Source organism: Podarcis filfolensis, assembly GCF_964270895.1.
Source record: "Podarcis filfolensis genome assembly, chromosome: 3".
Lineage (NCBI taxonomy): Eukaryota > Metazoa > Chordata > Lepidosauria > Squamata > Lacertidae > Podarcis > Podarcis filfolensis.
In genome coordinates this window covers 66,048,223-66,076,188 of record NC_139606.1, presented here as the reverse complement: position 1 = coordinate 66,076,188, position 27,966 = coordinate 66,048,223, and the positions used below count along the sequence as shown (strand labels likewise).

Here is a 27,966-nt window from a genome sequence, read left to right as displayed (position 1 = left end):
TGAAAGAATGCTAGCCATCAGCGGCCTGCGGTCAGTGGACTAAGCTAGTCCCCTAACTGTTCCCCTGGCACCTCCTTCCCAAAGTCCAGGAAGCTTCTGCCCAGCTTTGGGAGGAAGGTGTGATACTTTAAAGGGTCCAAAAGCCCTCCTACCACCTTCCCAAAGCCTGCCTGCCTTTGGGAAGGAGGAAGGAGGGCTCCAGGATCCTGTCAGAGGTATGGCACCTCTTTCCCAAAGCCCACAAATCTTCTGCCTGGCTTAGGGACGTGTGCTGCTCATGTGCATGACATCATTGCCCCCGCCCCACAATCATCCTCGCAAGCTGCTGCCTCTGGCCCTCACTGTTCCCCTGTGAAAAAATTCACTGCATGCCACTGCTAATCATGCATTTTTTTTAATTTTAATTTTAAAAAGCACAGCTGAACTTTGATGGACTTGAATATTCCCTGGACCACTGCTTTTCAAGTATTGGGTTGAGACTCATGATTGAGTCATGGACTGATCTAAGGTCGGTAGCAACAGCAGCAACATTACCAACATCATACAAATATAGGGTTAAAAAAAGTAAGAAAGAAGAAGTGGGTTCCCAAATGCATGTTTTGGGTTACAGGTAGGTCCTAAGTCTGAAAAGGTTAAAAATTACTACCTTGCACAGCCTTCCCCAGGCATGTATCCTTCCCTGGCTATGACCCAGAGATCTATGGAGGTATCAAAGTATTTGGACTTTGTTCAAAATTTGTTTTGCACTCTACACCAGCATGAAATTCGATATGATGAAGAGTGCTATGAAAATCTTTTTTTTAAAAAAAACAGTAAGGTAAAATAAGACAGTGGTTCTATTCCATGTTCCACCACCAGAGATGCTTGTGCCTTTTCATATTTTATTTTCATTTGTTTGCAGATGAGACTCGTTTGGCATGTTAGGGGTGCATTGTAAAATACCTTAAATGTCATATTACTATTTATTCAATTTATTTCCCAGTCCTTCTCCAAAAGGAGCCCAGGGTGGCAAACACATTAGTATCATTAAAAACAATCACATTCTCTCAGCCAATTCTTTCAGCACTGCCAGGAACAGCATCTTTGAAGTCTCAAATGCCCAGGTAGGCAGGAATGTTTTTAAAATTCCTTCTGAAAATTAACAATGAGAGACAAATGCATCTCACTAGAGAGGGAATTCCCACAAATGGGGAACAAGCACAGAGAAGACTCAGCACCATGCTAATGGTAAGAAAGCATGAAGAGAACATGGAATACAGTTCTACCTGTATGTGCTACTTTAGCTAGAGTTTTAGGAAGATGGGTGTGTCTGTGTGGCAGGGATGTGTGTGTAAAAATGCTGTTATGTTGCCAACCTAGGACCGGAATACATTTAGCATCTTTGCTCCCCACTTCACTTTTCTGCAGTACATAGATCTAAGTTTATACTTGTCCAGATCCTACAAAGATGCTCATCCTACTAAAACCAAAGCTGGATTTTTAAGAGCAGTTATTCAAAAGCAAAGGCTGATTGCAAATGCCTAACCATAACTGCAATGTTTACAAATGCCTTTGTCTAAATAGCCAGTGGGAAGGGCTACCACACCCTACCTTATACAATCACACAAAAACAAGAACATTGTATAAGTGTAACAGATTTTTCTTAAAGTCAAAGGTGACCTTAACGCCTCCTACTAGACCACTAATATTTCATCAAAACCCATATTTGCAACAGAAATAGGGAGTGCAAGCAGTTCTCTTACAGCAGAATGGAAGTCAATAGGACAAACTGAAAACAATACACTAACTAACATTTACAGCTTGACTTGAAATTGATCTAGTAGCTAATGAGTTCTAAAAGTTGTTTGCTGTTATCAGTGGTATCACCAAATATGCTAGGCATGGATAACCATTGCAACACATTACATACTGTCACACAACGTTGATCTGCTGCCAACACTACATGACAGACACAATGTATATTATCAAATACCACAAAGAAAAGCAAGTAGATTGGGCATTTCTCAGTACATTTTTTAATTTAATTTTTATACAAGATAAAAACACCAAGATACATAACCCAGGAACAAACAAAAACAATACCTCTCCAGTTTAAAAGGCCATAGATTGTTTAATTAGTCAAAAGCCTGGGAGAAGAGAAATGTTTTGCCTGGTGCCTAAAGATATGTAACAAAGCATTCCAATGGTTTTAACCCCATCAAGAGCAGGCCACCTCCCATCCACCCAGTCTGACCATCCACGAATAGTGCCTTAGTCTTATCTAGACTGAGCCTCAGTTTGTTGGCTCTCATCCCATCCATTATTGAGGCAAGACAAAGGTCTAGCACATCCACTGCCACACCTGCCAATGTAAAGGAGAAGCAGAGCTGTGTGTCATCACCATATTGCTGACCATGTACTCCAAAACTCTGGATTACCCCACTCAGTGGTTTCATGTAGATGTTAAACAGCACAGGGGGTAAAATCAAACCCTGAGAAACCCCACACTGAAGGCTCAATGGAGCTGAACAGCACTTCCCAATCATCACCCTCTGGAAATGACCATCCAAAGTAGGGCCACAACCACTGCCAAGCAGTTCTACCCACCCCTAAGTCAGACAGCAACTCTAGATGGATACCATGGTTGATGGTATGAAAGCTGCTGAGAGGTCAAGGAGAATTAAGAGGGACACATTTCTCCCGTCTCTCTCTCAACAGAGGTCATCATACTGAGCAATCAAAGCACTTTCTGTGCTAAAACTGGGCCTAAACCCCAACTGAAATGGATCTAGAAAATCAGTTTCCTCCAAGAGCGCCTGGATCTGGTCTGTGACCACCTGCTCAAGAACCATGTCCAGGTATTGGCCATTGGCCAGTAATTACTTAGATTTTGCAAATTCAGGGAGGATTTTAGTACACGAGAACCCACCCTAAATGCTGCAAAAGGCCTGCAACATACTGTTTATGCAGCCTCTGAACCAGGACTGTAGGTAACCATAGCAACCAGCTCAATTCTGAAGTGCACAGCAGATAAGTCAGGTGAGAAGCATTCACTGAAGTAGGTGCAGACAAATATAAATATTAATACATCAGTCATTGGCTAACATGAATGAAATTCCAGGAGATGGAAAAACACTACAAGCCAGATTTAAAGTAGGTCACAAAATGAGTTTACACACACTTGGGTGCCATTAACATCTAGCCATACAGCCTATGTTGATTCACTATTAAACCTGTGAAGACACAACACTTGAAAGGAAAATGTTCATTTCACAGTATCACATGAAGCCTTTACTTGAAAGCCTCTTTAGCTTCAATGAAATCTGCTCTCAAGATATGCTAACACAACATTTGTAATGCCAAAACACCTTAGTTTGTTATAAGAAGTAGCACTATCCTTCAACCTTGTGTTCTAACAAGGTTAGATTCAAAGTGAAGCACTTTTATATCCCAGGAGCTCATCAAGTATGTGCTCAACTTCGACTGGAAACTGGGTTTACAATATTTCTGCAAGTTAATTGTCATCAACACAGATATACAATTTGCGAGAGCACTACGTGAAATAATGAATTATCCAACAAACTAATCATGTTATTACAAGCTCCCCAATTTCTGGGTGGTGAGAAGCTTCAGGAGCGTAGTGCTTACTCAAGTTTGAGTCTACTGTGGAATGAGGCCAGCAGTGCTTTGTAATATTTGTGCTTATATACAAATAAATGGGATAAAAACGCTCTACCACGTGTTCCAATGTTCAGCGCCACATCAGGGACAACCAGCACCTCAAAACGCTTCCAAAACCAACTCAGCTCCCATTTGCCTTTCTCCCAAACTGCCGGGCCTTCACATATAGAGTTAAAAACAACATCCCCAGGCAAAGGAGGAAGACAGACATGGTTCTCTTCTCCAAATAGTCTGGGGCTATTTTCTTAGTCACTGCTAAAGCCTGCTATTGACAGCCATCAGCTAATCTCCTGAACAAAGGGAAAGAAATGGGCAATTTTACCAAGACTATCAACAAATTCGAGCTCCGGAGTTGGAAAGAATCCCAAAGATCACCCAGTCAAACAAAAATCCCACATCGTGGTGTGAAATGTAGGGCATACACAGCTGCACATAAGAATAGCGGACAACACAGGTGGGTTTTTGTTTTTTTACCCCTGTGAATATGCCTTCCAAACTTTCATGCTTCAAAAGACACACTTACCTGTCTCTACCCCAAAAGATGATGTCCTTGTCAGTTTTGCCCTTCTCCCCTGTGCCTTTTTCCCTTTATCAAAAAGAATTATTTGCACTATCATCTGGTGTCCAACTCCCCCCCTTTCTAGAATAAGCCACAAGACTGTTCAACAGTAGGAGGATCCTTTGTGATATCCTAGCTGCTCAGTCGGTCAGTACACTGCACAGGCGGGTAGGGGTTAGACTGCTGAGCAATCCCCAGTCAGCCAGGAAGCTCACTAGGTAACCTTGGGACAGTCATGCTCTGTCAGCCTAACTTACCCACAGGACAGTTTGGCAAGGACAAAATGAAGGCGAGTGTGATATACACTACCTTGGAGAAAGGGCGAGATAAATACTGCAATTAATAATTCTGCTTCCGACTGACAAAAGTTGTCACACGCCCTTCTGAGTTTGCTCCTCAAGAGGAGACTGTGTACTTAACAGGATGATGAGCACACTTTCCGGAGCAGCGCAGCTCCTATTTTCATACACGTCTGCATGCAATATTATTTGTTGGTCTATGAGAATGCAGAATGCTGGTCTGATCCAGCAGAGGTCTTCTTATTGAAGCTTCTGTACAAAAATAATACGTATCTTGGATAGAAGTGTGGGTGTTCTGCCCATCTTCTCAGCCACTGCAAGTTCATTTCCTCAGGGATAAGAGGTTTTTATTTATTTTCAAATAAATTGTATGTGCCACTTTTTGGCCCTCGGGAATACACCCTAAAAGCAGCTTAAAATAAAGCAATTAAAGCATAATTTCAACCCAATTGAGTAATCAAACAGAGAAGCATATTTCTCCTGAAATATTTCATGTGGCATTTTGACAGTTCCACAAAGGATGGCATCGTGGTAGAGATGGGCTGCCCAGAGCGGAAAATGTGACAAGTGGTGTCACTTTCCAAAGCAGCAGTAAAAATGCACCTTCAGAGGCTGCCATAGCTGTCAGACCATTGGTCCATTCTAGCTCCATACTATCAACAATGACTTTGCCCATGAGCCCTTCTTCCACACCATCATCTCCAGAGCAAGGAGCCAAATGCTCCCAGAGTAGCAAAGTAGTGCCCCAAATATAATTCACCATGATGCTTTGGCTAGCAGGCTGAACAACACAGTTCTCCTGTAGCGGCTTCAATATTCCACTTTTATTAGCTACAAAATGAACACTCTTATTGTATATTAATCCCACCTCAATATGCTAGACAATGATGAATGTATGAAGTATAGATTGCTTTTTTCTATCAAGCCAATCCATTTAGAGTCCCTGGAACAAACAGGCTGATATGTATTCTGATGTGACCCTGTTTCACACACACACACACACACACACACACACACACTATTGTGTTTAGGACTTGGCTTAAAAATGAACCTCATCAAGTTTCAAGATTCTTTTGATCAGACGGGGGCATATACGCACTGAACTGAACATTTTCCTTTTCCTGTAGTAATTAAGTTGCATTCTTACTATAGTAACTAGCCATCCTGAAATCACTTCCTTCTGTTTTACCATATCCATTACTTTAAAAATAGAAAAGACAAGGGTTCCCTGAATAATGATTTATTTATGTTCTAAATATATATCATCATCTCACTCACATCAGGTTTCAAGATTTTTAAAGTAACAGGCACCATAAAGAATGCTTTTAAAGTCTTTACCCAACACTTTCCAGATATGATCCATTCTCTGAAGAGTCAAGTCGGAAAATATTTATAGCTTTAAACATCACTTTGTTTGCAAGCTTTATTGCAAACTACTTTGTCGTAAAGTAAACCTTATTAAAATTGCAGCTTCTAGGAGCCGTGTTGCGTGAGTGATCCACAGACCGACTACAATCTATTAAGAGGAATGACCTGCACTTAAGATTCTGGAGGGCAAAGTTAGCCAGTCGCAACATTAGTCATCAGCCTTGCTTTGCAATGCAGTGCATTTATCTTGTCTAAGCCACCGTTTCTCAAATAGGGCCAGATGCGGCCACCAGGAACAATTGATCTAGCAAACTGCTTTAACGTGGCCACAAGTGGTTTCTATGAGATACTAGCTGTTGTCTGCATCTTGAGACCAGAAGGAGTGTTTTGCCTCTGGTTTAGAGCCCTTCTGAGAAGTCCATCCAGGTGTGCTCCCTGAATTGACAAAGTGATTTGGGGATGTGGGTCCCTCCGGATCTTGGGGGGTGGTTCCTCAGGAGATGCATGCTTAGAGAGTACAAACTCCTGAGACCTGTGGGGGTGGGAAGTCTCATGTTTCACTGCTCCTGATCTGTGGGGCTCAGGCTTGGTCATGATGCTGGGACCTGGGTTGTCCTCCAGTGCCACTGGACTAATGATTGGGCTGGCCATCAGTGTTGGGGCCTAGGTTGCTGTTACTTTGAATTTGAATACAATTTCCCAGCACTGAATAATGCTTTCCCTTTTTTGTGGAAGTGTCCAGTTCCACAAAAAAGGTAGTTCAATTGAGGCTTTTTTGGACTTAGTTACTAATGAAAACTTAGTCATCTGCATCCACCACCACATCTGCCCTTGAAGTCAGCTAGGAGAAGTGGCATACCAGGGAAGCTATATCTAAAATAAGTCCAAAAGCATTTAAGGTCAATAAAGATATTCAAGTACAAAATAACACCACAAGTATTTTGATGTGTGTAGATAAGGCAGATCATACAACAGGCCATCATGGATTTTCCATCTGATAAAGCCAGGCATAGGCAAACTCGGCTCTCCAGATGTTTTGGGACTACAACTCCCATCATCCCTGACCTGTGGTCCAGATGTTTTGGGACTACAACTCCCATCATCCCTGACCTGTGGCCCTGTTAGCTAGGGATGATGGGAGTTGTAGTCCCAAAACATCTGGAGGGCCGAGTTTGCCAATGCCTGGATAAAGCCTTCGCAGTGTTATAAACCAGCTACCATGGCTATGATCTGTAAGCTTAACATTTAGTTCTGCCTAACCTGGGACAAAGGGACGCAGGTGGTGCTGTGGGTTAAACCACAGAGCCTAGGGCTTGCTGATCAGAAGGTCGGCGGTTCGAATCCCCGCGACGGGGTGAGCTCCCGTTGCTCGGTCCCTGCTCCTGCCAACCTAGCAGTTCGAAAGCGCGTCAAAGTGCAAGTACATAAATAGGTACCGCTCTGGCGGGAAGGTAAACGGCGTTTCCATGCGCTGCTCTGGTTCGCCAGAAGTGGCTTAGTCATGCTGGCCACATGACCCAGAAGCTGTACGCCGGCTCCCTCGGCCCATAAAGTGAGATGAGCGCCACAACCCCAGAGTCGGCCACGACTGGACCTAATGGTCAGGGGTCCCTTTACCTTTAACCTGGGACAAAGTGAAGAACTCTTACACCAGAATGCTCACCCGTTCACACATTCTCCCATGTAGCATCTCATGATCTGTGGGTGCCAGTGCCTGCATGGAGCTGAGCTGGGCCAAACCAATTCCAGCAATGCAAGCCTGGGGCTGATCAGATTCTAGCAAATGTATAGTATTCACTTTTGATCCAAGAAATCAAAGTGCAACCTTTATAATGAGAGGACTAGTCAAGCTGATCTTACAAGTATCAACAAGGTTTTTCTAGCATACTTTTCTAGCCTCATCCTTTCAGAGGCTCCAAATATTCAAATGTGTGTTATTGCCAATAACACACGTGAACTTTTCAGATTAAAGAACTTGCTTATTTAAGCACCAACATGTTAAAAGTGCACAACTTTAATGCTACCTTTCTTGCTGAAAATATTATCTGGAATAGAATAGGTTTTTACAATCTCCCCCCCCCCCCCATGACAATGGCAAGAAGAAGAAATCAGAACAAGTTTCTGGCTTGAGCATTTAATCATCACAATCTGTCTGAGGATTTGCTTTCCTGTAGGCATAAGAACTTGCAGCTTCATTAACCATTTATTTTAATTATACCTAACACATGTATGAATCCAAAGTCATTTCCTGTCTCTGAAATTAATTATGCTTATGCCCTAATTATATACTGTATTTATATTTTACTTTTCTTATTATAACCCGGTCAGTAAAATTATCACTTGCCTTGATGCACCTAAAGGGGCTAAACACACTTTCCAAAAACGATCAAAGGAGGAATGAGTAACACTCAATGTCTCCCCCAAGAGCCACAGAGTCTTTAGTGGAAGGTGGGGCAGGAAGACATGAATTCTCCCACTTGAACCTTCCATATCATTGAGGCTGGCTGGCACTTTGAACAGAAGCACTCAAGTTAGAAGGCAAGGACACGGCAACATTTCACGTTCACATCTTGCAGACTTCAGGTGATTCCTTGACCAGTCTTGCCAAAGCACTGAACACCATACCTAACTCAACTATAGCTGTATAGAATAACACCCCTGACAAGCTGTGCAAGTGTTGCACTATGCAGCTCCACCCAATAAGACAAAACCATCAGAACAAGATCTAAATTGGCACAATTTACTGACAAAGCTTCTTCCAGCTACGACAGTACACTTCACTTAAAACAATGGAAGATGTATATTCTACACTGCATTAATATTTAGACATTTTCCTTTGATGTGTGCTGCAAGAAACTAATGAAGCCTGCCCTCAGGTTCTTAATTCTTTACTAGCTTTCAGTTAGGCTAAATGCCCAAGAAGCCATTAGAACATAAAACAGAGGAGAATTCAACCCAAATGCTTTTTCTGGCCTATTTCTAGATGCTATAGAAATAGCTACATGTGGAGTGCCATAATGGAGGACCATCATTGGTTACAATGGACACAATGACTATGTTCCACCTCCGCTGTTAGAGGCAGCTTGCCTCTGAATGCCAGTTGCTGGGGGATCACAAGTAGAGAAAGCAATAAAGTGGTACCTTGGGTTAAGAACTTAATTCGTTCTGGAGGTCTGTTCTTAACCTGAAACTGTTCTTAACCTGAAGCACCACTTTAGCTAATGGGGCCTCCTGCTGACACTGCTGCACGATTTCTGTTCTCATCCTGAAGCAAAGTTCTTAACTCAAGGTACTATTTCTGGGTTAGCGGAGTCTGTAACCTGAAGCATCTGTAACCTGAAGCGTCTGTAACCCAAGGTACCACTGTATTGCCCTCAGGTGCTGCCTGCAGGCTTCTGAGAGAGCATGATGCTGGACTAGATGGGCCTTCAGCCTGATCCAACCAGGCTCTTCTGCTTAATTCATTCACATATTAAGCAGGGAGGGGAGGTGTCCAATTCTGAACCTCCCCCAATGTCTTACCCTTCTCCCATTCAATGACTGCTCTCTCCAGCCAAGTTCACCTCATGTACTGGAGTGAAACAGGCAGGGAAGTGCCTGAAACTATTGTGAAGCAAAGTGTAAAGAGTTCAAGTCTCTTTCCCAGCATACTTCTTTTTGTGACAAAAGTAGACCTTTATCCATTAATATGCTGAATGTGTGAACAATCACGACTACCTCCACTTTGGCCCTCAGTGAGTCAAAAAAGGGAGGGTCTTTAAGTGTGTGCACATAGAGCATTGCAGCAGGGAGATAAGCTGCTACAAAACACTAGCATGTCAGTGAGTTGACTAGGCTACCACCCTTTGCCCTAACTTAAGTTTTCTAATTCCACAGGATTTTTGTATGGAGTTACATTCAATGAGCTCTCACCCTGAGTTTGAAATACTTCAGCAGAGATTCAGGTTTGCCTCCTCAGTGACAACTAGACTTCCAAGGTCATCACTAGAACTAGATATGGGAGGTCTGTAAATAGTCAATTTCTGAAATTGCTGAAAGCAACAACAACTGAACAGCACACAAATTTGGGAGAGGAAAAGAGAGAATTGAATCTGGACCATGGGGGTCAGGGTGGGATGAGGAAAGGAGTTTTGGCTTTTTTTGCCCCCCACTGTAATTTTTCCCAATTACAATCAACCACAAGCTTCTTTGTTTCATAGGACAATATTACAGGTATGATACCTGTGTCCCCCTTGACAAGGTATTGGGGAAATAGCAGCTTGAGAGTGGGGGATAATTTTCATTGGGAAAATAGTGCAGAGTTGCAAGTCTCCATTTCCCAAACAACCAAGGTTTTGATCTAAATCATAACCCCCTTCCCAGCTGTTATTTATAGTAATAATACTAATAATTTATTATTTGTACTCCCCCCCCATCTGACTGTGTTGCCCCAGCCATTCTGGGTGGCTTCCAGCATATATAAAGACATTGTAAAACATTAAACCTTAAAAAGCTTCCCTATACAGGGCTGCCTTCAGATATGTCCTGAAGGTAATATAGTTACAGTACTCATTTAATTCTTTAAGAAGTTTATAGTCGGAAATAACACAACCACTCTTTCCCCAATTTGCTATTTGAACAGAAGCTAACTATCATAGCAAAGTCAAAAGAACCTAATTCCAAAAGCAATTCAATCCTGCTAGAAATCAAGCATTCATTCTTCCAATCAAATATAAATTGTGCAAGATACTATTTGCTAACCTGGTGAGCACTTGGCTTCCTTAGGAACAACTCATCATCCCCGAGGAAAGCTGATTCTTGCTTTCCCCATTATACATACTGAACTGTCACTCACTGTTCTTTCACCAGGAAAATTCCCAACACGTAAGTAAGGGAATAAGCAACGTTCTCATTTAATATGTCCAAGCACAAGCCTTGACACATTCCACCAAACTCCAACATGAAACACTCTCTGTAGGAGAAAAGGACTGCCAACTCCGTTGAAATGAACCCCCAAAGGCACTGATCTGGTTTTTTTTCTCTGGCACTAAGTTGACTACAGACAAGATTAAGGTAGGCAACACTCACGATTTAAAAATATATCTAATCACTCCACCCCACCTCCCATGCTCCTCTCCTTACAGAAACATCTAGTAACATACGACCTCTAGTTAGTATGCAAGCCTGACAGAAGCACTCACTGGTTGCGATGTCCTCCCCATTTTACGCATTATCCGAAAGCGGAGAACCCACTTAGCCTAACAAATTAAGGCTGGCCTCAGATATTAAAACAGTTTCCATCTCTTTGCACTTTAAACCTGCGATCTGAGATCACACTGAGAGGTTAGCAAACCGACAGCTCCGCGTACACTAATGAATATCATTATCAACAGTACGTGGTATGGCAGGCTGGTGGGGTTTTGAGCCAAGAAAGAGAGGCAAATAAACCATTCATAGAAGTGAGCGCGCTCCTCCGCGTTGCCGGCCGAGGATTTGAGCTAAGCCGCTGTAGGCAGAAGCGCGGAGGGTAATGAGCATCACATGATCCCGAGGAGAAGCGCCGCATGCAGGAACACCCAGAACCCCCCACTCAGCACACCTATGGCAAAATAGACACGGATTTGTTTTAAGGGGCAACAACGTGCCCTTTTATTTGGTTGTGGGAAGTGGGAATCTTGCATAGCTCCCCCCCCCTCTCTCTCACACACACACACCCTTAAGAGGGCGAAGCTGAAGGGGAGACAGAACACGGGAATGTCATTTAGAGGTGGCTTCATTCAGATTCACACACACACGCACACACATTCCCGGCGTTTTCCTCAGCCAGGGAGATCTTCACACTCCGGTGCAATTTATAGAACGACCATGATGAAAAGGAATCCCCAATATGCAAATGAGAGGGTTAAAAATGGCATGCAGGTTAATTAAAAAAAAAAAGCGATCAAATCAGGAAAGCGGTTTTGTAGAAGGCGCTGGAGAGGCAGCGTGTTGCTCAGTCTCCCTGCTCGCCAGGATGCCGCTTCCCGAGGCAGGGAGGGCGGATTTAAAGTACTTGTGGTTCCTACTTGCTGGGCGCTCTCCGGCCAGCCGGGAGCCGCGGAGGGCTGTGGGGTGTGTCTGGGGGCCTCGACGGGGCGCCCTTCCCTCCTGCCTTTCAGATCCGGGCCCCGATCACCCCGAAGGCTCCCTCCTTCCCTCCCGGGATCAGTTCCCCAGCCAGGAGTACCTCGCAGCCGTAGAGCTGCCCGAGCTGCTCCACGATCCACTCCTCCAGCACGAGCCTTTTCCGCAGCTCCTTGCGATCGTATTTGACCGTCACTTTGCCCTGCTGGTGGCGCCGCTGCTGCTGCTGAACTTGCACCACCGCCGCCGACGGGGCCACCGACTCTTCCCGGGACGAGCCGCCGCCGCTCTGGAAGAAAACGCGGTTCCCTCCGCCTCCTCCGGTGGCGGCGGGCCCCGGCTCGCTGCCCCCGGTCGCCACCGACATGGTCTGCTTCAGCCCCTGCTGCGCGGGGAGACCCGATCCTCCGGGGTCTCGGGCTGGCGGGGGTCTCTGTTACGGCTGCCCGCCGAGGTGCTCTATGCCCGCCACGCCGCCGTGCGAGAGCGCGCTGCCAGCCCTGCCTGCACCTGCAGCTCGCAGCCTCTCATCGCGCTGCTCTCGCCGCCGGTTCAGCCTTGGAAGGAGGGGCGGGGCGTCCGGCGGCCTGGAAACGGGGCGGAGAGAGCGCCTTAAAGGCGCAACTCGCCGCCCGCCTGACGTCAGGCAGATTCCCGCCCCCCTCGAGCGCTTCTTGGGGTTACCAACGTTCCCCGTTGCCAGTGCTCTTGTGCCTTTAAGTAAGCAAGCTTCATTAGGGCTACCACTTCGTGACTGCATAGTGGCTAGGCTGGAATTCATCAGGTGAAGCTTTGGCCAAGGTTCACCTGCTGAATTTCCTCCCGCCTGTTCATAATAATAATAATACTTTATTACAGTATTTATACCCCGCCCATCTGGCTGAGTTTCTCCATCCAGCTTTCTGAGCAGCTCCCAACAGAATATTAAAAACAAGATAAAAACATCAAACATTAAAATCTTCCCTAAACAGGGCTGCCTTCAAATGTCTTCTAAAAGTCAGATAGTTGTTTAGTTGTTCATGCAGGTGGGTCCTTCTCAAAGACACCCTGTTCCTTTAAAATACGGACACCCAGAGGGGTTTTCAAGTAAACAGGGGTAGGATGGGACTGTACGAATTACATGGAAGGGAGATTTATACTGGGAGAACAAAAGCAGTGATGGCACAAGCTACATCTGATGGAACTTGCATCAGATGTAGCGCTTAAGGATACCAGAACGCTCTGCATTGCTAAATCTAGGAAGGCTAATATGTGGATAGGCACTACCAGTCACCATAGGGAACCACTGAAGTTACACTGGGCTTAAACTGGAATAGTGAGACATTGGACCTTACTGTATCGCATCGGGCAATTGGCTAGTCCTGCACACGCAATAAAGCCCATACCCTCCCCCCAGAAAAGAAACCAGGGAATGGTAGTTTTCTGGGAATTGCAGCTCTGTGACCTCTCACTACAGTTCCCAGGATTGCGGTGGGGGGTGTACTTTCAATGTATGGTGTGTACACAGCCACTATTGCTGGGAGCACAGGATATACACCCCTGGACAAAAGTGGTGACAAAATATGCAGTGTGTGTGGCCCTCTAACTCATTCTCAATGGCTACAAATAATGTTTGTAGTGTGTTTTGTGCAAGGTGCTTAAGAGTGAGTTTGCCATCTCCTTTACGAAAATCAACTCCAGAAACTCAATCCTGATTGTGACACAGGGCGAGGGGATTTAAATGCCCTCCCCTCCATGCCCTCCTTTTCCCTACAGTTAATCACCCCATAAAGCTTCTATTAGGCAGGAGGGTATTTTAAGAAGCCTTCCTAGCACCAGGATCCCACTCTAGGAGATTTTGTTAAGAAAGAGGCATGTCTAACATGCCATAAAACACAATAGTAATGTAACGTGCTGGCTGGCCCGAAGCCTGAACATCTCCAGTAAGACCTATCTGTTTGAGCTGGATTTTGTAGGTTAAGGTTAGGTCACAGGTGGGGGGTGTTATATTTTAAATGTAATTGTAGCTTGGTACACTTTTATCCTGTTTTAATGAGGATTTTTATGGCACTTTTTATTCTCACACAGCTTTAGCCTTTTGAAGGGGAGGGCCTTAAATGTGCATAAATAAATCTATACGGAACAGAGATTGATTCCAGGGCTTGATGGCCATTTCTGAAGCAGATTCCAGGAACTGCCACCAATAAGTAACAGCTAGCAGCAAAACCTAAATGGAGGACCTGTTCAAGTCAGGGATCAATCTAGTATGTCTTAGTAGAATATAATTACGAAACAACTACATGATACCAGGAAAATTGCCACAGGGAATATTTTACTAATGATAAATAGCAATCTTAATAGTGGTGGTGATGTCTGGAAATGGTGTTAATAATATCGATCAGTCTGCACTCCTTTAACACAACAGTGCAAAGACATTAATATTCCATTCCATTCATCCCAGGGCTGGACCTGGAAACACGTTTTTGGGAAATTCTTGGCCCCCACTAGTCCTAGACATGTGGTTACTTAGTGATGAGGGGAAAGCACTCTGCACATGCTCAAAAGTGCTCTTATCACACATTTAAGAGACATACTTGGGGAATAAACCCTGCATTACCTTTTCATCCATGTCTCTCATCTCCCTTACCCTGGTAACTGCAGTATTGAGAACTCTATTGTGTTCTTGACAGATTTTTGCCAAATACATTTGTAGTAACCTTTGCAATATGAGTGGGTAAATGTGATTTCTTCTTCCGGCGGTTGCTCTGAGTTTAGCACCCAGTGACAGTAAACGATGATACTACACCTGTGAATAATGCATTATTAAAGGAGAAAGAGCCTTTAATGAAAGGTGACACCACCAATTCTTTCACTTGGCAGAAAAGGGGAAAAGCTAATTGAACATATGACATTGCTTTATACTGAGTCAGCCTGCTGGTTCATGTTAGCCCACTGCAATTCACTCTGACTGGCAGCAGCTCTCAAAGGTCTTAAGAAGAGGTATCTCCCAGCCCTTCAGACAGAATATTATAAACTGAAGATGGCAGAGACTGAATCTCAGACCTTATGGCTACAGAGCCGGTCCTCTAACGCCAGCTCCAGCTCTTTTCAACTAATTCCTTGCAAAATTAGTTGGATTGCTTCTAGTAAGATGTACTGAACTGCTGACAGAGTCAGATCAACTGGATCTCCAATCTGATTAGGGTCAAATCTATTTTTAAATACTGATAATGCAACAGAAAGTATGACCAGAATCATAAATTGATATCTGGTGTATTATTATTAATTGGATTTCTTAACCGCCTTCAACAATAAAAAAATACAAGATTTAAATCAGTTTAAACAATTTACAATTAGAAGAGTAAGATGGGCCCTACCATATATACAGTAGATCTCAGGGGTCAAATGCCAGAGGAAAGTGCTGTGTCTTCAGCATATGATGAAAGCTATACAATGAAGGCATCAGATGAACCTCTGTGCGGAAGGAGTTCCACAGCTTACGAGCTGCCACAGAAAATATAAAAAGGCATTAAGGGAGTATTGGATAAATTCATGGAACAGAAAGTTGTCAATAGCTACTGACCTTCAACAGCTATGCTCTGCCTCCATGGTCAGAGGCAGTAATGTTCCTGAATACCCGTTGCTAAAAACCACAGGAGGAGAGCGTGCTCATGTGGTCAGGTCCTGCTTGCAGGATTTCCACAGGCACCTGGTTAGCCACTGTGGCCTAATGTAGCAACCTCTTTGTATGTTCTTAATATGTTACTGCAATTGTTGTCAAACAACATTCTTTGGAACCCTGAAGTTCCAAAGATCCTGTGATACAAAGATCTATAATGGAAGATAAATTGCCGAAAAGATAATTTGCTTGTTATCACCAAATATCTCCAGCTAATGTGTAATTGGATGTTTTGTTTCCACGGCATGCACTGAATACCAAATTGCACAATATGGTGGCTCTATCTTATAATAAGGGACGCGGGTGGCGCTGTGGGTAAAACCTCAGTGCCTAGGACTTGCCGATCGTATGGTCGGCGGTTCAAATCCCCACGGCGGGGTGAGCTCCCGTCTTTCGGTCCCAGCTCATGCCCACCTAGCAGTTCAAAAGCACCCCTAAGTGCAAGTAGATAAATAGGTACCGCTTTATAGCGGGAAGGTAAACGGCGTTTCCATGTGCTCCGCTGGTGCTGGCTCGCCAGAGCAGCTTCGTCACGCTGGCCACATGACCCGAAAGAGTCTCCGGACAGCGCTGGCCCCCAGCCTCTTAAGTGAGATGGGCGCACAACCCTAGAGTCGGACACGACTGGCCCGTACGGGCAGGGGTACCTTTACCTTTATCTTATAATGCTTAATTTTTATGGAGTGCAGTTCGTGCATGTGTACTTAGAAGGAAGTCCTCAACAGTCTCCTCTACTTCCCTTAGTAGAGAGCCAGTGTGGTGTGGTGGTTAAGAGTGGTAGTCTTGAAATCTGGAGAACTGGGTTCGCGTCTCCGCTCCTCCTCATGCAGCTGCTGGGTGACCTTGGGCCAGTCACACTTCTCTGAAGTCTCTCAGCCCCACTCACCTCACAGGGTGTTTGTTGTGGGGGAGGAAGGGAAAGGAGATTGTTAGCCGCTTTGAGACTCCTTAGGGTAGTGATAAAGCGGGATATCAAATCCAAACTCCTCCTCTTCTTCTTCTTCTTCTTCTTCCTCTATGTCCTCAAGCTCAGAAGAAGCTAACGTTTGCCTCCACTATAACCTATTTCTCATAAGGTGTGGTATCCTTAGCAGTGATAACAGGATCTGGTACTGCAGAGTCCTCCTTCTATTTAGGTCCACTGTGTAAAGCAATGGGCTCGTCCACACTTTGCTTGTCCCGTGCTGAGAACGCATAGGTCCTAGAGGTTTTCTGTTTATCCTGTGCTTTCTAGGCATAGGTTCGAGCAGTTTTCCGTTTGCCACCCCTTTCAGCTCTTTACCGCTGAATCAGGGCAAGTGTTAATCCGTGGAAAACCCAATTGACATTTGCTCCAATTAAGCGGTACAAGCAGAAGCGTGAGCAAGCCCAGTATTGACCTGCTTGCAAACCTTCACCTCCAGTGGACCAGAAGCAACCATTTTCTCCCTGTTATCACTTCCTTGTATCCTTTCTCATTCCCAAATATCAACATCATTATTATCTGAAGAAGTTCCTCCAGCTACTGACCAAATAGCTGTATGAGCATGGAACTGTTCATCTATTCTACCAAAGCTTTACCTTGAGGATGAGCAACACCATTGACTTCTCCATCACTGACCAGTTGCTTTTTAAGGTGCCGTGTCAAAACTTTTACAGCCCCTTGGAAAGCTACAATTTTCTCCTTCATATTCTTCAAGTGGCATTGCAAATGCTCATCGCCAGATGTCTGTTCTCTCAGTTCTCCAGGAATCCCCAGTTTTCAGGAACTAGTCCCAAATTCTATGTACCTATTTGCTTTACTTCTCTTTCAAGACCATCACCCTTCATCTACAACTTCTTATACTCCTGTCCCAGAGCCAAGAAAACTGTGTCTTATCTTTTTCCTCTTTAACTTGTAGCCATCTAGTTTCTAAAAGCCATAAGCAACCTGTGACTTCCTCTTCACAACCACCTGAAGTTTCCTCTCTTCAGAATATTGTTCCAATAAGTCATCAATACATTCCAGTGGAGCCACTATGGGGCCTTGAACCTATGGGTTCACTCAACCAAGTACAGTGGTACCTCAGGTTACATACGCTTCAGGTTACATACGCTTCAGGTTACAGACTCCGCTAACCCAGAAACATTACCTCGGGTTAAGAACTTTGCTTCAGGATGAGAACAGAAATTATGCTCCAGCGGCGCAGTGGCAGCAGGAGGCCCCATTAGCTAAAGTGGTGCTTCAGGTTAAGAACAGTTTCAGGTTAAGTATGGACCTCCGGAACGAATTAAGGACTTAACCCGAGGTACCACTGTACACAAATTTTCATTGTATTAGTCACTCAACACACTACCCTGACTCTTATCAGCAACACTCTTTTGCTTTCCCTTTCCCTGGAACACTCATTTCTGTAAATTAGATATGATTACGTCAACAAGCCAATGAAAAGGGAAGGGATTTTGTTTGTCCACGTACTTTTGAAATAATGAGGCTGCTCAGCTTCAAATATCTCTAAATGCTAGAGCTACTCCTCCACTAGTCAACTTTTCTCACAAACTAAACTCATGTCGAGGTTTCCAACTCCTGGCTTCCGATTAAGTTCCCAGGTTTTAGCACCAAATGTTAATCTGGGGATCCAATCCACACCATGCCAATAATCTTCCTCAGTAGCAACACAATGTAACAGAAAGTAAAGCTTACACAATAAAACAAACACAAGCGCTTCAGATGGTGACTGAAACAAATCATTCTTTTTAAAATTAATATACAAAGTTCAATGGTGATATTAAATTATTAAAAAATGATATGAATTGGAACTATGAATTGGAATAGAATTTATATACAAGTTATAGAGAAAAAGGAATTAATAGGAATTAATACAAAATCAGATAAAATATTTGAAAATAAAGCAACTTACATGATTTAATTTAAAGCAACTGGATAGAATTTGCTTATGAAATAGTAAGCAGCATTGTCAAAACAATCAAAGTGAATAACATAACTCCTAACTCCATCCAGCCCATCTAGTTGCAAAACAAATCTAAGCGCCCTAGCATATTAGATCAATAAAAATTCATAGCTACTAAACATTGGGCTGTAGGCTAGGCCTCATGGTCCTCAGCATGAGCAAGGCATGAAGCAAGGCATTTGGCAGGCAACAACTAAGAAAAAAACACAACCATACAACACATATACCCTACAAGGAAAAGACCCACTTAAAAAAGAGAAGAAACGAAGTACACCTTTTGTATTAATCAGCAACGTAACTAAGGAGCATTATCCTTCTACTGAGTTTTCTAGTAAATGAGTAAATGTCTCATTCAAATAGGTTGATCCACATAAAATGTAGACCAGGAGTGGGGGGGGGTGTGCGGAATGAGCAACTGGGACCCCTGCTGTGTCAGCCATGCCTCACTTCCAGCATTCTTTTGACAAAACATTCTATGCTTTCACTTTTGCTTTCACATCAGGATGGGGGAAGTATGAGAGATACATACTATTGGAACTTATTTTTCTTGGGTTGAAGTGGTTCTTGGCCCCCAAAAAGTTTCTCACCCTTGTAGTGCTAGCTATGGGACCACTGTTAGCTGAGGAAGTGCCCCCCCTCTCTCTCTCACTCACACTCACACACACACTTCCGTTTTGATGTTATGTCACTGAACAGGCTGTTTCTGCCGTTAATGGGGACCGGTAACATATTGGAATTACCAGGATATTGAATGGGTACTTTTAGCACAGAGCAGAATCCACTGAAAAGACATTTCTAATTGCCCTACTAAAACAAATGGGAGCTGCACATTCATTTCAGTGGGGCTGACTCAGGACAACTTTGCAGTGGATATAAGTGCCTGGTGTCCATGGAAAATTCCATAAGGGAAACAACAGAGTCGAGACAGTCTGGTCTCCTAACTAGACAGCCACAAGGTAAAAATGAAAAGCCTGTGGTTGTAGACCGTGAAACAGAGAGAGAGATCATTCTGTCATTGTTAAAATTAGACTCTAATGGATGAAACATTAAGACCAACGTTTCTGATAAAGCAGCGCACTTTGTTAATAAGGATGACATTTAATAATGAGGATACTGCTAGGAAAATTAGAAGTAATATAGAAGCAGCATTAAGAAATAAGATTGCTTGAAGCTCCCTATTAATTCTGATGAGCAGAGGCAGGCATTCAGAGCAAAAGAAGCCATCATGTTTATTCACTTCAGAACTGTAAAACCCACCATTTACAAAGGACAGGTGGTGGTTGGCTGAAAAAAACACAGGATGTCCTGATCAGCTGCTTACAAGCTGGAATACGTACAGCCCAGTCCTATGCATGTCAGCATACTGTTATAAATAGGGAACATTCCCTAGCTATGATTGCTGGCTAGTGACACTGTTGATGCCAAAGAGGCCTTTATAAACATTCTGATACACTTCAGCATATGTCGTGAAATGATTAGGCAATTCCGGTTCGAAATCAGCAGCTCCATCTCTATTCTCTTCCTGCTAAGCATTGTCCATGGCTAATCTCGTTTTTTAAAAATACTTGATTGGAAAATCACTTCCCCTCTTTCTTTGAAGTGGCCACAAAGTGCACATTTGGAAGACAGCAGGGGAGAAGCTTTGAAGACCGACAACCAGGGTCCTCAGGCCCGAGTCAGTCAAAAGAGGTTTCCCATCTGGTCCCCCAGCATAGCTTCTGATCCCGAACCCTCTCCACTTTATTTTGTATCTAAGCAACTGTCTCTTAAGCCAAGATGGAGACAAAGGCCTCTTATGCATCCCACCACACTGCAACCAAATGTCCTCAGGGAGGTTAAACAAACAGATAAGGATGGTGGAAAGAATACATACTGTATTAAAAAAAGCAACATGGCAAAAAATAGGGATGCAGCCCAATTAAGGGTGTGATGTTATGGCCCTTGGAAAAACGCTTTGCAGATCTGTGAGGGGGAGCATGAGGTCTGATCATGGACCTCCTCACTGCGGTCACTGTCTCCCCTCTGCCACTGATGCTCCAATGGCAGGACAGAAAAAACAAAAAAAGGTGAGTAACCCTCTGCTGGGTCCTCTCTTTTCCTAACATGTCCACAAAATTGGAGAGGTGGGCAGAGTAGAAATAGCTCTGCAAATGAATGTTAACTGGCTAAATTACTTAAATTAATATGTTTAATCAGCATATTTGCATAGAATCTGAATAAAAAATATATTTCTGAAGAAGAAGCATGTTGTCTCTGTCTCAAGGTGATGTGTCAGAGCAGCCGCAAGCACAGTATTCCTGCTCTGGGAGAAGATAGAAAGTGGGTTTCTAGATGGTAGCTTAATATTACAAAACAGAGGTGGAGGCCCTTTTGCAGTATGGGATCCACATTCCCTGTGGCATCATTCTGCGTGTTGTGACACAGAAGTATGTGGAGCAGTGATCAGATCATCAAGACCCTGTTGGGCTGCCTGTACACCTCCAAGTGTCTTGCAGGTGTTGTTGACCAGTGAGCTGTGGTTGTCATTTGTGTGGTTTAAAAAACAAACAAACACATTTTGATTTTGCCAGGTTTGAGAATATTTTGGATTCAGTGGAAATACCACAGGCATGATGGCAGTGTTTCTCCCCATGCAATTACGCATATAATTTGCTCTGTTAATCTCCTATGCAGTTGTGGCAGTCCCCAGTATCTTGGAAGGAAACCTGTGATAAACATTGCCCAAGTCTCAAAACTGATGCTTCCAATTTGCTCATTAAATCAAAGGGTTAACACACTTCTCTTTAAAAACAGCAGGGCTCAAGGGCACCAGGAAAATCAATACTACCAGAGCCTATGAGACTTTAATTGTCCATCACGGCTGTGCTGTTTTAAAAACCTTTTTGCATTATTGATTTCTCACCTTCTTCCCATAAAAATAAAAGATTTCCACATCTTTATAAATGAGACAAAATACACTTGCTTAGAGACATGCATACAGATGCTGTCATGAGAGTCAATAGATCTTTTCCCCTTTAAGTTTTCATTGTTGCCTTGTAGGGGAAATAGGTGTGGAATATATGTGGCCATTTCTGATCCAATCTTGAGAAAAGTCCAGAAGGATTTTCTATGGCTAGGAAGGGAGGCTCCACCATAACACTCTACTGCCATTACATTCTGTCTCTTCTTCTAATGTACTTTAATATCCCATCACTTCAGTCATATCCTTGACAAGCATTCAGACTTTGTAAATAAAATATTTAGCATTCATAGAATCACAGAATCATAGAGTTGTAGAGTTGAAAACACAGCACAACCACTTCCTCTCACTGCATTGCAAGTTCCATTTTTACATTGCTGTACTCACCACTACCTGATTTGTTTTCCTGCCCCTGCACCCCCCTGAACTTCTATTCAATGAAGGTGCCATCTGCACATGTGCAAGAGACGGCTGAAATATACACACCTCAGCTTAACCACAGGGTACATTTTCAAATCAGATGGAAGCTGGTTTGAGGGGAAACACATCAAGCAGGAGTGTTTCTCAATAAGCTACTGCATAATGTTATATGTTTGTGGGGTGCCTGGACCCCCTTTTAATTCCAGGGTGCTAGACATCAAATTCAGCATGTTAATATATAAGCCATGTTAAAAATATAAACTGGGCTGGTTTCCTGATGAAGTAATTGCCTGAAAAGATGGGCACAAAAAACTGGGCTGTGGCCTATCAAGGAAGCCATCAACAAGGCAAAGGCTCTCTGTCAGACACAGAGGGGTGGAGCCCCTCCTGGGGCTCTGGTAGTTAGCCAAAGACAATGCAGAGTTGGAAAGGGGAGTCTCAGAATTGCAGTGGGCTGATGTAAGGAAGACGGAAATAGTTACGTTTTGGGGAAGCAGTTTGCAAGTTGGAGAAAAGGGGGTCACAGCACAATGTGGGCTGACAGTTTGAATCCAAACCAATCCATGGGAGAGACAAGGCCCTCCTGGAGTTTAAAGCTGTAAGCCCCCACCCCACCCCCACCGCCCACGCCAGGCTCAGGTTGTATATATGTATTAAAAAACCATATATCATAAAGACACCACAGTCTCCACTGGACCTCATTGTCCAAAAGGAAACACAGAGCCTGGTAAGCATGCCTGGAACCACTGGAATCTCACACCGCTCAGAGATTGGGGTGGCATGTAACAATGTGTATGAATTGTGGCTTAAATCAGTAGCAGTGAGAGCACATTGTAGCCAGAGTAAATGATAATGTGTACATAACCTTGATCAGCTTTTTTTATTCATTTGTGGCCTGCCCCAGGCACCTCAATGCAGCAATCGGAACTCTTAATTTTACCTCACAGCAGGTAAGGACAGAGGGTGGGTGACAGGTCTAGGAATGAAGGATGCCGCCCCTGCATCTCTCCCCATGGTTCCTGGGTTATGAAGGAATCACAACCATTTTCTGGGTTGTGACCTGGCAGCCTGCCTGTAGCACCAGGGAATATGTTTCTGCAGAATGAAACTCTATTCATATTTGTGCTTGTTTCTTGTTTGTGCTTCTCCAGCAGTTTTTGTGCAGCTGTGAAGTTCTTTGCCAGGTTAATGTGAACCTAGCTGACTGTTACAAGCATAATCAAGATCCCAGAAAAGTCATCTGAGTACAATGTACCCTCTTGTTTGGTGTGTGGTTTTTATCTGACTTTGGAAATGGACAAAACAAAACAAAAAATTTCCTACCAGTAGCACCTTAAAGACCAACTAAGTTAGTTCTTGGTATGAGCTTTCGTGTGCATGCACACTTCTTCAGATACACTGAAACAGAAGTTGCCAGATCCTTCTATATAGTGAGAAGGTGGGGAGGGGTATTACTCAGAAGGGTGGTGGGAGTGGGTGATTGGCAGATAGCTGTGATGAGCCTGTTGACGACTCTTAACGACTGCAATAGGTCTTACAGGAAAAAGCAAGGGGTGAGAAGGTGAAAAATGGCTTTGTCATGTATAATGAGATAAGAATCCAATGTCTTTGTTCAGACCAGGTCTCTCCATGGTTTTAAGTTTGGTAATGAGTTGCAATTCAGCAGCTTCTCTTTCCAACTCTTTGGAAATGGAGTTGCATTAATAGATAGTGTACCCTTCAGGTAGATTGGACTGACTTGTTTTAGGATTGAACACTGAAAAAAAAATAGGTAAGTAGATAGATGGATGGATGGATGGATTTCAAATCTGTCTGTCTGTCTGTCTTCAGCTGCAGAAAAATGGAAACAAAATGTACACACAGTTGTACACCTCCCCAGTGCAGCTCCTATGGCTTTAACATTGAGGGGGATTAGACTTTACCCATCACTGCATCTTTCTGCTGGCAAAAAGTTTCACTGGTTGAACTTTTGCCTCTCGTGCCATTTTTAGGGGCATGGGGTCAAGGAGAGGGCTTGGCTAGAATCTCTCTTCCTGGAATGTTTCTGCTTACATGAGGATTAAAAATAAATAAATGGTATGCCCACTTTTGAAGTATAGAAGTGTTCATTCTGCCATTTTGGACTCTATTACCTCATTCTGCTGCATGCGTAGATCTGGCCTAATCAGCATGCAAAGGTGGAGGAGAGCTTTGGAAATAAGGGTTTGATGTCTGAAGCCAAAGTAGCACTGCAAAAGGCGGCCAGCTGAATCATTCACAATATTCTTTCTCAGATGTGCAGACAAACCCTTGCTTGCACCCTTGCTTGAGTCTGATCACCATAACAAAGTTAGTTTCTCACTTGGAGTTCTTGACGGGACAATTTCTATTTCAAACTAGTCCTTGGCATACATTGATTGGTTGTGTTATCAGTTCTGAGATTTCAGGATGTGACAGAATGAAATAGATAAGGTCCAATCACCTGATTTTGAGATTATTATCTGTTTACTGATAAACTGTCTGGCTTCAACAAGGTGAAAAATGAATTAACTGATGATAAATTTATTCATTGAAACTTTTCATTGAAAAAAATGCTCTTTTGAATTTTTCTTAAGCATGAGAAATTAAAGTAACAGTTACAACCGATTGTTTAGGGTAATAAAAGTTACCTTTATCATATTCATTTACTTTGTAAATGTGGCTTCTTTATTGATCATTTGTATTATCAAGTGACTGGCTCTTGTGCCTTTAATAGTAGCTTAATCTGTAGAAATCAGCCTGTAAAGCATTATCATTGTTTGGAGATAAGCATTATAATCTGATAATGTCTGCAGATCGAACACTGGGGCTGGTGAAAAAGAAAGAAAGAAAGAAAGAAAGAAAGAAAGAAAGAAAGAAAGAAAGAAAGAAAGAAAGAAAAAGTTTGTAACTCTTATCAGCTTGAACCACGATTTTAAGCAAGCCACTTTGATATCACAGAACATTTTCACATGTGAGGCTCATGTAAATTTTCACTTAAATCTGTCTGTTTACATAAATCTGTAGCATACATTTTGATTTCTCTTCCCTAATCATCCCTTAATTAACAGCATGGAACAAACAACATAAGAAAGGTACAGAAGGCACATTTAAGCCTAATTTGAACCCTGAATTGACAGCATGATCTTGCCTAGCCCAAAAGATCAGTCCTACCTATCAGCCAAACTGTTGCTTAATGTTACTTGTTTAAAAGGAGAAGTAAAGGAAATAATAGATGTGACTGAGAACCTAGCCACATTTGGGCATTATTTAGCTGTTAATCTACTTTTTCCCTCATTCAGATTAGACAAGTATTCAGATCCACATGTATTTGTATATGAGGAGCAGCTTTGGTATTTTCTGTTCATACTACCAGGTGCTTGTGTTTGTGTTTGTTCCTATCTTCTGATTTGCTGGTTGTATTATATCAATTAAGTACTGATAGAGTATGCATGCAGATAGCTGCATACACACCTTTGTTTTTTGAAAACAAGTATCTCTGCACAAGAAGTGAATAAAAGCACAAAGTCAGGCAACTGAAAATTTGCTTGTACCGGTTTCTGGTTTTGTGCAAATCTGAGGGATCTATATCTATCTTTCTTTCTATCTATCTATATCTATCTATCTATCTATCTATCTCGTTATACTCCAGCGGAAAAGAAATAAAAGCAATTGTAAATTCTCAGCACACACTTTTCAGATTGCTGTGCAATTTTTGGTGTAAAAATGTTTGATGTGGTTTGTTTGTGCAGTTTTCTGCTTTTGTGCAAATCTGAGGGATCAAAAGAAATATACATATACTAGTTGTAATGTGGTATGCTTCTGGAGATTTCTCGTTTGTTGCAAATCTCAGGAATCAAGAGTAAGAAAATACATCCTTCATTCAGGAGCATGTCAGAAATAGTTATGAGCACAGTAAGAAAAGAAATGGAAGCAGTGGGCGTGGAAGGGGGACTAGTAGAAAGTGATGTTTGACCCACCCATCCTAAAACCCCAAGTGGAGCAATTTGGAACCCCATTTCCACCCCCCAACCTATCATATTATCCCCATACTGCATAAACCCAACTTTATAGGGGAAATACTTTGAGACTGGTATTGTTTGAGGGTAACATCTTATTGCACATAAATAGTAACACAAACAACAGCAAACACACAAGAAACTCCAGTGTGGACAAGTCCTTTGGCTGACAATGGAAAGACAGGAGTTTGCTATGCATGTTACTGAGGTGGCAGGTTTGGACATTCTTCCTTACTTGGATCTAGAGAACCTACCTAGTTCACAGCACAAGATAGCTGGAATGGCCTTCATGATGGATGTGTTTTTTTATTCCAATACCAGCATTAATGATGCTCATTTCATCAAGTTATTGATGTTCCTGCAATACAGTTTTCATTGTGTGACTTCACTGCTGGATGCAGTGGACAAAAATGCAGCCTGCATTTCCTGTTTTCATATAACTGATCAATGTTCATAATGGGATCCTGTTCTGCCCCATAGTATCTTATGTCCAAAACTGCCTCAAAGTAGGTATCCAGTATGACGAAGGGAGGACACCCAAGAGGGGACTCTCATGCACCCTTCGTTGCCCACCTGAAACACAACAACCTTGCACTGTTGTCAGTAGGTCTTACTCTTGGTTGTTTCATTGAACATTAACTCTTTGCTTGCATGGTTTTGCTTTCAACCTCCGAGATAAGCAACTAACCCATATTACATTTAAACAGTTTTATGAGTTTAAAGATGCACTGGGGATTTACTACCTAGAACAGAATTGCTGTTTTTGTTTGTTAAATTTGTATACTGTCCTTCATCTGAATATCACAAAGCAATTCATAACATAAAAACACAACATGAGAAGACAAAAAACATAATCAAACAAGAACAAAGACAAGCCAACAATCCCCACTGGCGAAGGAAGAGCAGTGCGGGGGGAGCGCACCGCCCCTGGCAGTGCAATCCCAGTGGGGTGCCATTGCGGTTGCCCCCCCCACCCACACTGGGCGCCACGCCCCCAGAATGTGCACCAGCCCCACCCCCTCCACACCCCCACACCCCCACACACACATCGGTGCTGGAGCATGAAGCTCCGCCACTGACAATCCCCCCTCCCACAAACACATTTGTATTACTGCCAGCAGTGAAGACTGCTGGTTTTTAAGGAAACAATTGTATCTCATCAGCTACATACACGTATTATGTAGGAATTCTACCTCCCTCCTGCACTATGCTTCTGCCTGGCCAAAACTGCTAGCAGCTGAAAACTTCTGGAAGATTTAACACCCAGCAACAAAACCTATTGGGAGTCTTGCTCTTGCCTGAAGATACAGACAATAGAACAGAACAAGATGGAGCATGAATGTAGAAAAACCCTCCCTATCTGGAAGCAAAAAATGTCAGGATTTAGGCTGCCAGAAGAAAGAAGTTCTTTTTCATCTTTGCTGCAGCCTGCAAGTGACTGTAACAGGGAAAAGGGGGAGTTACTTGGGACTTCTGCAATGAGCTCTCCTTTTTCTCGACTCTAAACAAATATGTAAGGTGACTTTTGTTTTTAATTGGACCAGCCACTGTTAATGAAAATATTGTTATAGGACTGGGAGGCTAGTCTGATTCTGCAGAGGAAGAGGCTGCTTAAGTGGTTAAGTATCTCTTTTTGCATGACTAAAGGGTGCAGGTAACAAGTTGCTAAAGAAACAACTAGATGGAGTTGCTGAAAGGGACAGGCCTCACTCCGCTGCCTTGGCTGGGAATCAATGTCATCGGTGAGCATAAGAAGAATGGACCTCAGCTAGTCTGGAACTAGAGTTTCAAAACACAGAGACCTGACTTGCTCTCTGTGCTGAAACCGAAGTATGACTTTGCCCACTGCCCTAGAATACTAATGGGGGAGCAAGTTCTATTGGAGTATTGATGCTGAAAGTCCTTCAATCCAATGTTCAGTCTGTCTACATGTGCAAATAAAACCATGTATCGCAAAGATCCATCTCCAGTGACCTTCTCAGTGGTAGAGCATCT

The 27,966-nt window shown here is 43.2% G+C and overlaps 1 protein-coding gene and 1 long non-coding RNA gene across 2 annotated transcripts in view; both read right to left on the bottom strand.

Moving 5' to 3' along the window:
• PPP1R14C (protein phosphatase 1 regulatory inhibitor subunit 14C) overlaps positions 1-12,576 on the bottom strand; it is a 38,142-nt gene extending 25,566 nt beyond the window's left edge. Inside the window, exon 1 of the mRNA XM_083608054.1 lies at positions 12,092-12,576. Within this exon, the coding sequence (XP_083464180.1) occupies positions 12,092-12,355 (264 nt within the window). The 5' untranslated portion in view covers positions 12,356-12,576. The remainder of the gene's footprint in view (positions 1-12,091) is intronic.
• LOC310760100 overlaps positions 1-27,966 on the bottom strand; it is a 142,176-nt gene that overhangs the window by 84,807 nt on the left and 29,403 nt on the right. The gene's annotated exons all lie outside the window — the stretch shown is intronic.